This window comes from Myxine glutinosa, chromosome 2 (assembly GCF_964187855.1).
Source record: "Myxine glutinosa chromosome 2, kmMyxGlut1.1, whole genome shotgun sequence".
Taxonomy (NCBI): Eukaryota; Metazoa; Chordata; class Myxini; order Myxiniformes; family Myxinidae; genus Myxine; species Myxine glutinosa.
The window spans coordinates 254225465-254240216 of record NC_136262.1 but is presented as its reverse complement, the minus strand read 5'-3'; the positions used below and the strand labels follow the sequence as shown (position 1 = coordinate 254240216).

General features: G+C 49.4%; 1 protein-coding gene across 2 annotated transcripts in view; it reads left to right on the top strand.

Annotated features, from left to right (window-relative positions):
- CHRD (chordin) overlaps positions 1-14752 on the top strand; it is a 112391-nt gene that overhangs the window by 16859 nt on the left and 80780 nt on the right. For both annotated transcript variants that reach the window (XM_068101556.2, XM_068101557.2), the window contains exon 4: positions 228-387. In XM_068101556.2, the coding sequence (XP_067957657.2) occupies positions 228-387 (160 nt within the window). The remainder of the gene's footprint in view (positions 1-227; positions 388-14752) is intronic.

Here is a 14752-nt window from a genome sequence, read left to right as displayed (position 1 = left end):
TGAAATGCCCATGATTTCACATTTTCAAGTAGGTATAGCTAGTCCAGAAAAACTTTTTCCTACTCATAATTTATACTTATTGAAAAAGAAATCGTTGCCATTTCTTGGATTATGCAAGTATGCCATTTGTATAACATTTTCAATGCCTCTTGTATATGCTGCAAAGCATATATATTGTAACCTTAATTGATTTACTCATTTACTAAAGCATTTCTCCACTGTGTCAGGTGCATCATCGGCGAGGTAAGGTCTATGGGAAGGTGAGCTGTCAGAACATGAAGCACGCATGCCCTCGACTCGCCTGTGCTGACTCGATAGTGCGGCCTGGTGACTGCTGCAAGACCTGCCTTGAAGGATCCATATTTCAGAAATCGCACAGACCCGACGGTATGTGACCTCTGGATGGGTGAACCCTTGGACCGTCGAACTTCATAACTTTAGAAAGTAGAAACCTGGAAACATATTAACTAAGGTTTTGTCGTCATTCAAGGTTAGCCTCCAATTTTTTGTTCCTGAGAGTTGTAAAGGAGACACATTTCTAAAAGTATTGGGTCACATAATTGCTTCGCTAATCAAAAGGTAGGGGTTGATTTTTTTTTTTTTAGATCAACAGGTCAAAGGTCAAGGCTCCATAAAATCATAAATTTTCATTTAGTATTTTTTAAACTGTTTTCATTACTTTCAGCATGCAGAAGATGAAGAATATGTCGAAAACTAATGGATGCGGACAGGCTTTGCATTTTCAAATGCTTTCTAGGTAATGTCTGTATTTATCCTCATTTATAAATGCTTAATACAAGTAGATCAGGATGCGATTGCAGATAAGTGTGATAAAGTACAAAATTTTGAAGTTAATGAAACAATTCCAAGAATTGTACTTTGCAGACAAAATTATTTCATGTACCATGCTCTGTACAGTGCATCGGTTCTGCTGAAGCAGAACACCAGGATGGCAGTTTACAGCTGCAACGGGATTCAAACACAGGCTAGATAGCTCAGAGGCAAGTTGTGCATACCATCAGAGGGCATTGCATCAGCAGCACGGCCACACTCACAGTCAATGATGCTACCCCGCAGCCTTGCGCTGCATACAAATGACGATTTGCAGAGATGGTGCTGGTTTATTAAAGGGATTCAGTACATAGAATGGAAAGTGTAAGTCACTTATTTTAGCCGCGTCGCAAGACGCTGGTCATAGAGTGCCCTCTGCTGTTGTTGTTGTTCTTCTTCTTCCTCTTCTTCTTCTTCTTCTTCTTCTTCTTCTTCTTCTTGTTCTTCTTGTTGTTCTTGCAGAGAAGACAAAACCTCAAAGCTCCACCCATTCTGGGAACCATAGCTCCACCCATTGTGGGAGAGGCTTCATATAAACAAATATCCACCATTTTATTAACTCGCATAGCTTTGAGGCCTGTTTTGTAGGCCCGTGGTGTCTTCCTCTCTCACACAGTTTTCTTTCAAATCAAATTCGATATATCATTTCATTTTTCACAGTCGCTAACATAGTTTTAGACTCGGTTGAAAAAAAACGGGAAGAAAATCCGATGAAAGTTGCCCTTTATAGAACGAAATGAATTCTCAAAGGCCTGTAACTTCAAGTCCATTGAGATATATTTTTTTAAAATCGCGGCATGGTCAGTCATACACCGCCCGAAATAACAGACGGGAAAATGCCGAGATATATTAAAAATTCGTCCATTTGATGACAATCGTCACAATGAAATATTTAATTTATACGTCGTCACAATAATGTGGAGAGAGGAGCATAGCTTCGTTCACGTGTCGCCACAAACGGGAAATTGCCGAGATATATATTTTTTACATCGCGGCATGGTTAGTTATACACCGCCTGAAATAACAGACGGCAAAATGCCGAGATATATTAAAAATTCGTCCATTTGATGACAATCGTCACGATGAAATATTTAATTTATACGTCGTCACAATAATGTGGAGAGAGGAGCATAGCTTCGTTCACGTGTCGCCACACACGGGGAATTGCCGAGATATATATATTTTAAATCGCGGCATGGTCAGTCATACACCGCCTGAAATAACAGACGGGAAAATGCCGAGATATATTAAAAATTCGTCGCCACACACGGGGAATTGCCGAGATATATTTTCACTTTGCACAAAAATAACATCAAGTAATCGAATGAATAGGAATGTCCTGTGCCTATAACATCGACGTTATAGGCACAGCTGCATCTAGGCATTGTGTAACATCGACGCAGCTTTTGTTTTAATTGAAACTTTTTGTACTTGTTTATTATTATTATTACTTGCAGAATCGAAGATTTTTCAAGTATATTGGCCGGTTGTGTTTGTGGTTCTGTTTGTCTGTTTGTTTGTCTATCTGTTTGTCTGTTTGTCTGTTTGTTTGTCACCGGCCTACAGGTCACAATTTTCAACCGATCTTCACGAAACTTCACCAAATGGTAGAGTTGGTCAAAAGCAAGAAGCCTATTGTTTTTGGGGTCAATAGGTCAAAAGGTCAACATAGGCCAAAGGTCACCAACTTTGCTAAATTTCTAAAATCCTCAATTTTCATCTGATTGACTTGAAATTTGAAGAGGACTTGCATATCTGGTCACTGAATTCAACCACCAAGTATTTTTGAGGTCAACATAGGCCAAATGGTCAACATAGGCCACATTTCTAAAATCCTTAATTTTCATCCAATTGACTTGAAATTTGAAGAGGACTTGCATTTCTGGTCACTGAATTCAACCACCAAGTATTTTTGAGGTCAACATAGGCCAAAAGGCCAACAAAGGCCAAATTTCTAAAATCCTCAATTTTCATCGAATTGACTTGAAATTTGAAGAGAACTTGCATATCTCATCACTGAATTCAACCGCCAAGTATTTTTGAGGTCAACATAGGCCAAATTTCTAAAATCCTCAATTTTCATCCGATTGACTTGAAATTTGAAGACCACTTGCATATCTGGTCACTGAATTCAACCACCAAGTATTCTTGAGGTCAACATAGGCCAAAAGGTCAACATAGGCCAAATTTCTAAAATCCTCAATTTTCATCCAATTGACTTGAAATTTGAAGAGGACTTGCATATCTGGTCACTGAATTCAATCACCAAGTATCTTTGAGGTCAACATAGGCCAAATTTCTAAAATCCTCAATTTTCATCCAATTGACTTGAAATTTGAAGAGGATTTGCCTATATGGTCACTAAATAGGGAAACTAACTATTTTTGAGGTCAAAAGGTCAAAGGTCAACTCAAGGTCAACCTTCTAAAATCATAATTTTTCATCTGAAAAATCGTCACTTTTCTTCCTATTGATCCGAGCTTTGATCAAGATTGTCAATTTTAATCTTGATGAAATGGACAATTTGCTGTATCAATGGAATTTTTTTTTCTTGGGGAGGGGTTGGGGGGCGTATTTTGCAAGTATCCTGCTCCGCATGACGTCTTCTTGTTTTTATTATTGTTTTATATTATTATAAAATTATATTATTTTATTATAGGCAGTAATTTATTATTTTATTATTTTATTATTATATTTATTATAATAATTATAATAGTATATAGTAATTATGATATTATAATTATAGTTATAATAAATAATAATAATTATAATAGTAATTATTATAAAAAATTATATAATTATAATATTAATATATATAATTAATAATAATTAATTATTATATATAATTTATATTATTAATAATAATAATAATTATTAATAATTTTGTTATTATTAATAATAATAAAAAATTATATATAATTAATAATATAATATAAATAATAAAAATAAAAATATTATATAATTAATAATAATTATAATAAACTAGCAGAAGTACCCGGCATTGCCGGGCGGGGGAGGGGAGGGGGAGGGGGAAGGGGAGGGGAGGGGAAGGGGGGGGGGGGAAGCGAGCCCCTTGGCAAAGCGAGCGATTTTTTTTTTCATAGCATCATAGCGTCATAGCGTTTCATAGCGTCATAGCGATTTTTTTTTTTCATAGCGTCATAGCGTCATAGCGTTCATAGCGTCATATCGTTCATAGCATCATAGCGTTCATAGCGTCATAGCGTTCATAGCGTTTCATAGCGTCATAGCGATTTTTTTTTTCATAGCGTCATAGCGTCATAGCGTTCATAGCGTCATAGCGTCATATCGTTCATAGCGTCATAGCGATTTTTTTTTTCATAGTGTCATAGCGTCATAGCGTTCATAGCGTCATAGCGTTCATAGCGTCATATCGTTCATAGCGTCACAGCGTTCATAGCGTCATAGCGTCATCACGTGATCGCTCTGAGCGAGCTCTGAGCATCATAGCGATTTTTTTTTTCATAGCGTCATAGCGTTCATAGCGTCATAGCGTTCATAGCGTCATATCGTTCATATCGTCATAGCGTTCATAGCGTCATAGCGTCATCACGTGATCGCTCTGAGCGAATCAGCACCCACCTGCTCTGATTCCGTTGATTCCGTGCGCTGAAATGCGCTGAGGTAAATATGAATAAAAACTATGGATCGTCAAATATTTTGAGTTCGGCCATGTTCGTCTCAGGCTCAATGGCCATGTCTATGCCAAATATCAAGCACGTAAGCCTCTCCGTTTAGGAGTCTATCGGTAACATTACACACACACACACACACACACACACACACACACACACACACACACACACACACACACACACACACAAACTGTGTTTTATATATATAGATTATAATCGTAAAAGTAATTTATATAATAAATATAAATTATCTTACTATAATTCACCAAATGTCTGTCCGTTTGTCTATCTGTCCGTCTGTCCGTCCCTTCGAAGGTACCGCAAAAACGGCTGAACCGATCGCAACGATATTTTCGTGGGTAATCCTGGGATCTCCTCGAGTAAAATAGGCTATATTGTTTTTCCAATTTCAGCTTTGGCCTCCAGCATTTTCAGGTTTGTACTCCCGCATAACGTTATTTTCCCGGGTGCCGCACAAACAGCTGCACCGATTGCTGCACAGCTGCACCGATTGGACTCGGTGACCTCGGACAAAGACCTTTTATAAGGACATAGGTTGAATCCCTGCTTGAGAGAATGCCAGCCCCCTCCCCGCCATCACGGCCGTCTCTCGAACTCACAATCCCACGAGATATGCGGAAAGGATGACCCAAAACCAATTCTCTTCTTTTTGATTCGTATATAAACATCATTAAAAGTAAATAATGACCTCAGCCAAAGTTCAAACGATGTGGATTTAATCTACATGAAAGAATTCCACATAGCTATTTGGGCGGTGTATAAGCCAACAGATCGCTGTCTCCATCGATCTTGCCGAGGCCGTAACATCTATCGGCTCAAAATCTTTTTAACTGTTGACTTGGTAGATTTACAATGAAGGAAACATAAACAATATTGTTAAAAGTTTATTTAGTGATTAATTTGTGATTGGAGTTATGTTGTTTGGAATGACAAAAGAGATATCGAGTTAAAGTGAATGACAACATGCCGTTGTGGCGGACACAAAAGCCCACTGGCGTGGTGACATCATTCCGCGCACCAAGTGGGCGGTGGCCACGCACCAGGGGTAGGCGTGGCCTCATGATATACACCGGGCGCCCAGCCCGGGACAGTACAGTGTTACAGTGTAGTCTTACAATAAAGACGTTTATATGTTACCGCTTGTCCGCTTCCTCCTTGCTCACAAGCAGCGCGCGTAACGCCGCGCTTTACTGGTGACCCTCGACGTTGGATCTGCTGGAGCGATCCTTCCACACGCGACGCCATCGCCATGGCCGACTTCGTCAAACTTCCGGAATTTTGGGAGGCTCAGGCCGAAGTCTGGTTCGTCCAGGCCGAAGCCCAATTTCAGCTTCGGCGCCTCACCGGCGATGACACGCGCTATTGCCACGTCGTCGCCTCCCTCAGGCCCGGCACGGCCGCTCGAGTTGTGTCCGTCCTTCGCCACCCACCGAACGGCCACAAGTACGAGGCACTCAAGCGGCTACTCCTAGCCACGTTCGGCCTTACGGACGACGCACGGGCCGACCGCCTCCTGGATCTCCCCGAGCTCGGTGAGACGCGCCCGTCGGTCCGAATGGACCATATGCTGTCACTGTTGGGCGACGAAGCCCCCGGTTCGCTATTCCGGGCGCTTTTCCGGCGCCAACTTCCAGCGCAGGTCCGCCTCGCGTTGGCCGGGACCGAGCTAACGGAACCCCGAGCATTGGCGGCCGAGGCGGACAGGTACTTCGCCGCTTCGGACATGCGGGCGAGCGTCGGCGTGGCCGTCACGGCCCTCGACGCTGATGTTCAGCAGCATGTTCCACAGCATCAGCTTCTACAGCACGCTGATGTTCAGCAGCATGCTGATACGCACCTCGTGAACGCCGCCACGCCCCGCCCACCGCCGCAGCGAAAACCGCCACCGCGGGGAAACCCGCCAACTCCACCGGCCTGGCGGAGCCAGCCGCGCTCCTCCAGCTCCACCACCTGGTGCTGGTTCCATGCCAAGTTCGGCCACGAAGCTCGGCGGTGTCATCCGCCGTGCTCCTTCAACGGGTCGGGAAACGCCCGGGCCGGCGCTCAATAGTGGCGATGAGCGCCGGCCATTCGAACAGCCTGCTGTTCATAACGGACACCTTCTCCAGGCGCCGTTACCTGTGCGACACGGGAGCGCAGGTGAGTGTCATTCCCGCCGGCACGTCAGACAAGCACGCCGCGGGTGGGGGCCCCGCGCTGCTTGCCGCGAACGGGACGCCCATCCGTACGTACGGAAAACGCTGCCTCTCTCTGCGGTTTGGAGGGCAGGTTTTCCGATGGACGTTCGTCACCGCCGACGTGCCCATGGCACTGCTTGGCGCGGACTTCCTGTGCGCTAATGGGCTCCTGGTCGACGTCAAGCGCAGACGGCTTGTCCAGGCCGAGACGTTCAGCTCGCTCGCTTGTGCGTTGCCCAGCTCAACGAGCGGCTTGCCAAGCGGCTTGCCGAACGATTCGGTTCCGGCCACGTTGGTCTGTACGCTTCCGGCAGCGGACGCATTCACCCGCCTCCTCGCCGGCTTCCCGGCCCTCACGCGGCCCACCTTCTCGGCGGGGGCCGTCAAGCACGGGGTGGCCCATCACATCCCCACCGTCGGGCCACCGGTCTACGCCCGGGCACGCCGCCTCGAGCCGACGAAGCTGGCGGTGGCAAAAGCGGAGTTCGCTACCCTGGAGCGACTCGGCATCGTTCGGCGCTCAGAGAGCGCTTGGGCGTCGCCGCTGCACATCGTGCCGAAGCCCGGCGGGGGATGGCGACCGTGCGGGGACTATCGCCGTCTCAATGACGCCACGACTCCCGACCGCTACCCCGTCCCCCACATTCAGGACTTTTCCGCCCGTTTGGCGGGCAGGTCCTTCTTCTCGAAGGTGGACCTCATACGCGGCTACCATCAGGTCCCCGTCAGGCCGGAGGACGTCCCGAAGACGGCGGTCATCACGCCATTCGGACTCTTCGAGTTCTTGCGCATGCCCTTCGGTCTGAAGAATGCGGCTCAGGCGTTCCAGCGACTGATGGACAGCGTCCTGCGCGACTTGGATTTTGTCTACGTTTACCTGGACGATATCCTCGTCGCCAGCGCGTCCCGCGAAGAGCACCTACGCCACCTCCGCACGCTCTTCGAACGCCTGGGCCAGCATGGCCTGATTGTGAACCCCGCAAAGTGCCGGTTCGGCGCCGCCACAATCGATTTTCTGGGGCACCGTGTCACCAGGCACGGAGCCGTCCCCCTACCGGCCAAGGTGGAGGCGGTGAAGGGGTTTCCGCGCCCCCGCACGATCAGAGGGCTGCAGGAGTTCCTGGGCATGGTGAACTTTTACCATCGGTTCCTGCCCCGTATCGCCCAGCTCCTGCGCCCCCTGCACGAAGCTCTCCGAGGTAAGCCGGGCAAAGGCGACGTTACCTGGACCGAGCAGATGGACACGGCGTTCATGGGCGCGAAGCTCGCCTTGGCTAACGCCACCATGCTCGCGCACCCGGCGCCCGATGCACCGATCGCCCTCACCACCGATGCCTCGGACTACGCGGTGGGCGCAGTGCATGAGCAATGGGTGCGTGGAGCTTGGCAACCGCTGGCGTTCTTTAGCCGGCAGCTTCGCCCGCCCGAACGCCGTTACAGTACCTTCGACCGCGAGTTGCTCGGACTTCACTTGGCGGTCAGGCACTTCCGCCATCTGCTCGAGGGCCGGGCGTTCACTGCCTTCGTCGACCACAAGCCGCTGATCTTTGCGATGGGCAAAGTCACCGAGCCGTGGTCGGCCCGGCAGCAGCGTCACCTCTCGGCCGTGTCCGAGTACACGACGGACATCCAGCACGTCGCGGGGAAGGACAACCCGGTGGTGGATTGCCTTTCCCGGGCCGTCGCCCACGCAGTCCACCTCGGCATCGACTATGCCCGGATGGCAGCGGACCAGGCCGCTGACCCCGACGTCCAGGCCTTGCGGACCGCCGTCACGGGCCTCCGCGTCACCGAGGTGCCGTTTGACGGCGCGGGCGCGGCCCTCTTGTGCGACGTCTGCCTCGGGCGTCCTCGCCCCATCGTGCCCGCGGGCTGGCAGCGCCAGGTGTTTGACGCCATCCACGGCCTGTCCCACCCGGGCGCGAGGGCCTCCCAAAGGCTGATCGCCGACAAGTTCGTCTGGCATGGCCTCCGGAAGGCCGTCCGCGGCTGGGCCAGGACGTGCCTCGCGTGCCAGCGCGCCAAGGTGCACCGGCACACCCAGGCCCCGTTGGCCCCGTTCACGGTGCCGGAACGCCGGTTTGACCACGTCCACGTGGACCTGGTGGGACCTCTGCCCCCCTCGCGGGGTTTCACCTACGTCCTCACCATGGTGGACCGCACCACCCGGTGGCCGGAGGCCGTGCCCTTGGCGTCGACAACGGCGGCCGATGTCGCGCAGGCTTTCATCGCCACCTGGGTCGCCCGGTTCGGCGCCCCCTCAGACATCTCATCCGACCGCGGCCCCCAGTTCACCTCGGAGCTCTGGGGGGCGGTTGCGCAGGGGCTCGGGGTCCGGCTGCACCGAACCACGGCCTACCATCCCCAGGCTAACGGCCTGTGTGAGCGATTTCACCGCTCATTGAAGGCCGCGCTCCGGGCCACCCTCCGCGACGGCGGCTGGGTCGACAGGCTCCCCTGGGTCCTGCTGGGCCTCCGGACGGCGCCCAAGGAGGACCTGCGCGCATCCGCGGCGGAATTGGTCTTCGGGCAACCGCTGCGGGTGCCGGGCGAGTTCCTCCCCGACTCCACGGCACCATGGTCCGCGGCACAGCAGCGCTCCGCTCTACAAGAGACCGCCCAGAGGTTCGCCCCGGTGCCAACGGCATGCCACGGGCACCCACCGACGCACGTCGCCCCGGAGCTTCGCACGGCGGAGTACGTCTTCGTCCGCCACGATGCCCATCGGACACCACTGCGGCCCCCGTACGACGGGCCTTTCCACGTGCTGGAGACCGGGGCGAAGCACTTCACCCTGGACATCGGCGGTACTCCTGACCGCGTTTCGGTAGACCGCCTCAAGCCGGCCCACCTCGATGTGGACCATCCACCGCCAGTGGCCCGACCCCCACGTCGGGGCCGCCCTCCTGCGGGCGGACCCCCGGCACCGCCCAGCCCCGCCGCCACGCCGCCCCCCGGTCCTGCACCCATCCCAGGGGCAGCCAGGGGCATCCCACCTGGCATCCCTGCACCCCGGACGCCGCCGATCGCCAGGGGGCGCTTCGGCCGGGTCATTCGTCTGCCCCGCAAACTGGCCCTCCAGGTGCGCGGGAATTCTGGGGGGGCGCGTGTGGCGGACACAAAAGCCCACTGGCGTGGTGACATCATTCCGCGCACCAAGTGGGCGGTGGCCACGCACCAGGGGTAGGCGTGGCCTCATGATATACACCGGGCGCCCAGCCCGGGACAGTACAGTGTTACAGTGTAGTCTTACAATAAAGACGTTTATATGTTACCGCTTGTCCGCTTCCTCCTTGCTCACAAGCAGCGCGCGTAACGCCGCGCTTTACCGTGATGGTTTCTACTTTCTGAACGTGAACTTCGCGGATCGCCATATGCAGATTCGCCACAGACCCACGATCGATGTTTCTATACGTGAACATATCTGTTTGTTTGCGAACGGGTACGTTTTTTATGGAAGTCCTTCACGAACTTGCTGTTCATGTCTGATGTGCGACTGAAGGTGCTACAGGAATGTGGAATTTATTGGTTTCATGCTTTAGCATTCACCGTATCTGCATTGCCTGTTTGCTTCTGGCCTCCCACCCGTGCGCAGCATGGGTATCTCACTAGTTTATACAATTTATATATACTAGGGCATGCCCGTACTATATATAAGCTAGGACGTGCCCGTACGTGGGTGCCCGTTCCTTGCCAAAAAAAAAAAAAAAAAAAAAATTTGTGTAGGGGTGTGTGTGTGTAAACATCCTAGGGCGTGCCCGTACGTGGGTGCAAAAAAACATGCGTGCAAACAACAACAACAAAAAAAAACTTTGAAACCACGTGGCAGTAACGACCACAGAACCCCCCCCTCTATTTACATGAATGGTTTGGTCCATTCGCAACGACCACAGAACCCCCCCCTCTATTTACATGAAATGGTTTGGTCCAAAGCGAACGGCTTGCGGTGTTTGGTAAAGAAATCGCCATAGCTCGGTAACTACTTGTCCGATTAATTTCAAACCTTGAAAAGGCACATCCTCGGGTCCCCAGCAATATACCTGGCAAGTTTCAAGTATATCGGACCGGTAGTTGTCGAGAAACAGCGGTCACAGACAAACATACACACATACACACATACACACATACAAACACACATACACACATACACACAGAGATTAATGGAATTATAGATAGATTATAAGTAATTTATTATTATAGTCATATTATTATTTTATTATTATATTATTATTAAATATTATTATTATTAAATTATATTATTATTATTATTATATTAAATATAAATATTAGGGTTAAAGATGACAGTTTGTCGAAGAGTTGACTGAGTGTTTTCGGGTTAAGTTGTCAGAGGATGTTATAAATATAAGGATTCATACACACTTATCTGCAATGGAGATCTGGAGATCACGGCGAGGTCACGTCTTTTCGAAACTGTTCCATGCGCTCACGCTTTCGAAGCTAAGTGATCTTTCACATTTGTGTTTTTGGCGTATCTTTATCTTTCTTTCGGTGTATGTACCTATTGGGGTGACTTTAATAGGTTTCTCGGTGTTGGTTTTTCATACCTGTGTACAGAATCGTCGGTTTTTTTCGTATCGTGTATTCTGAGGCCTAGTGTAGTGCTAGTAGTAGTAGGCTACCGTGTCCTCAGACCTTGGCTTGAGGCTTTTGTTTTTTGTCTCAGCGGTTCTTCGATCGCGCTGCAACTACTGTCGGTCTCTGTTTTTCACGGTCTTTTCACCCATACTCCCTTGTTTTAAAATCTCAAAAAAAAAACCCAAATTTTTTTTTCCTTCCCTGTTCTTATCCGCTTGTACGTTCTTATTTGTTCTTTCGTTCTTCGTTCTTTTGCTCTTTCGTTCTTCGTTATTTGTTCTTTCGTTCTTCGACCACGTTGTTCAAGATCACGTGATCAAGTTGTTAATACATGTTTCATCTGTCCCCTGAAGAACTTTATTATTATGTCATATTCTATAACACTTTTTTCTACTTCTTCTATAAAAGGATGCTTTCGACTTGCTCACCAATTCTATTCATTCAAAAAAAAAATTCCATCTCTTACAGTGCATCTTTCATTCATTCCCTAAACTCTCCAGAACTCCACCCATCCTTCAGCATCCTCAAACGTATTTTTGACTCGAATGTCTCAAGAAACTCATTTTGCAATAAATGTTCGTTTCCCATAAATCGGATACTTTTCAAAATCCAATCTCACCCCTCCCCTCCAAATCTTCCCCATCACCCATCTCTGTCAAATCTTCCCCCTTGCCCCTCCCCCCCAAATCTTCCCAAACACCCATCCCTTTCAAATCTCCCCCCCCTGCCCCTTCCCTCCTAAACTCCCCCCACACCCTTCCCCTCCGAGACTCTCCCTCACTCCTCCCCTCCTAGACTCCCTTCTCACCCCTCCTCCTCAAAGCGTCCTCCCCGCTTCTTCCCCCTTCCAACTTTCACCTTCATCTTCCTCAACCTTCCGCCTCACTCTTCCCCCTCCTCAAATAACACCTCACTGCGCCTCACCCAAACACCATCAAACCTTTTGTCCGCCCCATTCTTCCCTTTCTCCAAGCTATTCTGTAATCTCTGACACACCTGCAACAGCTCTCCCTACCTCTTCCTCCTCTTCCACATCCTGCCCTACCGCTCCCCCCCCCCCCCCCTGTTCTGTATCCGATGCTCCCCCTTCCTCTTCCTTAACAGTATGGACCTCAAACATCCGGGGCCTTCGCTCAAACTTAACTGATCTCTCCATACAGGTTGCTTCTGACAAACCAGACGTGATCTGCTTAACAGAAACTTTCCTCCTTCATGATGTCTCTGATTCCTTGGTATCTCTCCCAGGTTACTCCCTCCTCCGGTATGATAGACCTGAGCCTCGTTCTGGAGGTGGGGTTGCTATCTTTATAAAAAACTCTCTTCCTCACTCGTCCTGCACTGCCCTCTCTCCACCTCACCCCCAGGAATACCTTTGGCTACGGCTTCCCCTTCGCTCCCACCTTTTGTTCATATGCGTGTTGTACCGTCCACCAAACAGTGATGACTCAATCTACATCTCGCTGTCTGATAATATGGACCAACTTCTATCTACCCATCCCAACTCTCTCTTCCTCATATGTGGTGATTTCAACTGTCACCATGCCAGTTGGCTGGGGGTGGGTACCTCTCTCACCAGCCATGGCTCTTCAGCAAAGGACTTCTGTGACTCACTGGGACTGACACAATCTGTCAAATTCCCAACCCGGATCTCAGTCAACGGAGAATCTTCTCTTCTGGACTTGGTTATGACTAACTTCCCTGAAAATGTCTGCTGCTCTTCTTCTGCTCCAATCGGCTCTTCTGATCATGTGCTTGTTAAAGTGGACATCTCTCTGACCATTTTCAGAGAGCCTCCTCAGCGTCGACGAGTCTGGCATTTCATTCAGGCCAACTGGCACGGTCTTCAAGCAGCCATCAATCATCTGGACTGGTCTCCCATCTCTACTGCCTCTGACATCAACTCATCCTGGGAATTCTTCCAAAGTAAATTGCTCTCTCTCATGCACAGTTTTATCCCTTCTCGTCTTCAGTTGTCATACCCTTCCTCCCGTCCATGGTACACGGAATCTTGTGGTGAGGCTATTGCCCAGAAACAACTTGCTTTCGTCTCCTGGAAAGCAAATCCAACGGAAGGAAATCTCATTTCCTTCCACAAAGCCCGAAACAAGTGTGTGTCCACCCTCAGGAGAGCCAGGAAACAATATCTCTCCGTCCTCAGGACCGAACTCTCTTATCTGTCTCCCTCTTCCAAATCCTGGTGACGTCTGGTAAAATCTGTTTCTGGTGTTTGTTCCCCCTCCATCCCCTCCCTCACCTTAAATGGCCACACGGCTGACTCCGCACGTGAAAAAGCCGAATGCCTCAACTCTGTGTTTGCCTCTAAATCTTGTGTCCCAAACCCATCCCTCTCTGTACCCACCGTACCCAGTCGTACCCAGCTGCTCCTGGACTCTGTGTCCTTTCCTCCTGACAAGGTGGAAAAGTGTCTGTCAACCCTCGACTCTGATTCTGCAACTGGACCTGACGGCATCAGCCCACGGGTCCTAAAATCATGTTCTTCCGCTCTTTCACTCCCTCTCTCTGTTCTCTTCACCCTCTCTTTTGCTCAAGGTCATCTTCCATCTGCTTGGAAATCTGCCAACATCACCGCTTTGCACAAAAAAGGTGCAAAAACAGATCCCAGCAACTACAGACCAATCAGCCTTCTCCCAATTATCAGCAAGGTCATGGAATCCATCATTGCTTCAGATATGAAATCTTTCCTCTTCTCCAATGGCTTGATCTCTGATCATCAATTTGGTTTCAGACCTGGACACTCCACTCTGGACATGCTGCTTCTGCTCTCTCAACAATGGATGGAGGTCCTCAATGCCAAACAGGAAATTAGAGCAGTCTCCCTTGACATATCACGTGCCTTCGATACAGTCTGGCACCCCGCTCTGCTCACCAAACTCTCCTCTTTTGGTATCCATGGAAATTTCCACCCATGGCTGGCGGACTTCCTCTCTAGTCGTAGTCAACGTGTGGCCCTGAATGGGTTTCTCTCATCTCCTCTTCCTGTTCAGGCTGGAGTTCCCCAAGGCAGTGTTCTGGGCCCTGTGCTTTTTCTGGTCTTCATCAATGATCTCTCTGACTCTCTTGAAAATCCTCTCTATCTCTTTGCTGACGACTCTACTCTCTGTCGCTCCATTCTTCATCCCTCAGATCGGCAGTCTGCAGCCTCCTCACTCTCTGCAGACCTTGACAAAATCACAGACTGGGCAAACAAGTGGAACATGTCTTTCAATCCTGACAAATCTCACACTCTTACGATGTCTCTCCGAAAAGACCGACTGGACAACCCTCCCATCCACTTTCTGAATAATCCTCTCCAAGAAGTTCTGTCACTCAAGCTTTTGGGTCTCACTATCTGCCATGATCTTTCCTGGAAAAACCACATTTCAAATCTGGCCTCCAAAGCCAGTCGCCGACTGGGCATCCTCCGTCGTGCGAAGTCCTTCCTTGGCACATCTGAGCTCTTCACCACATACA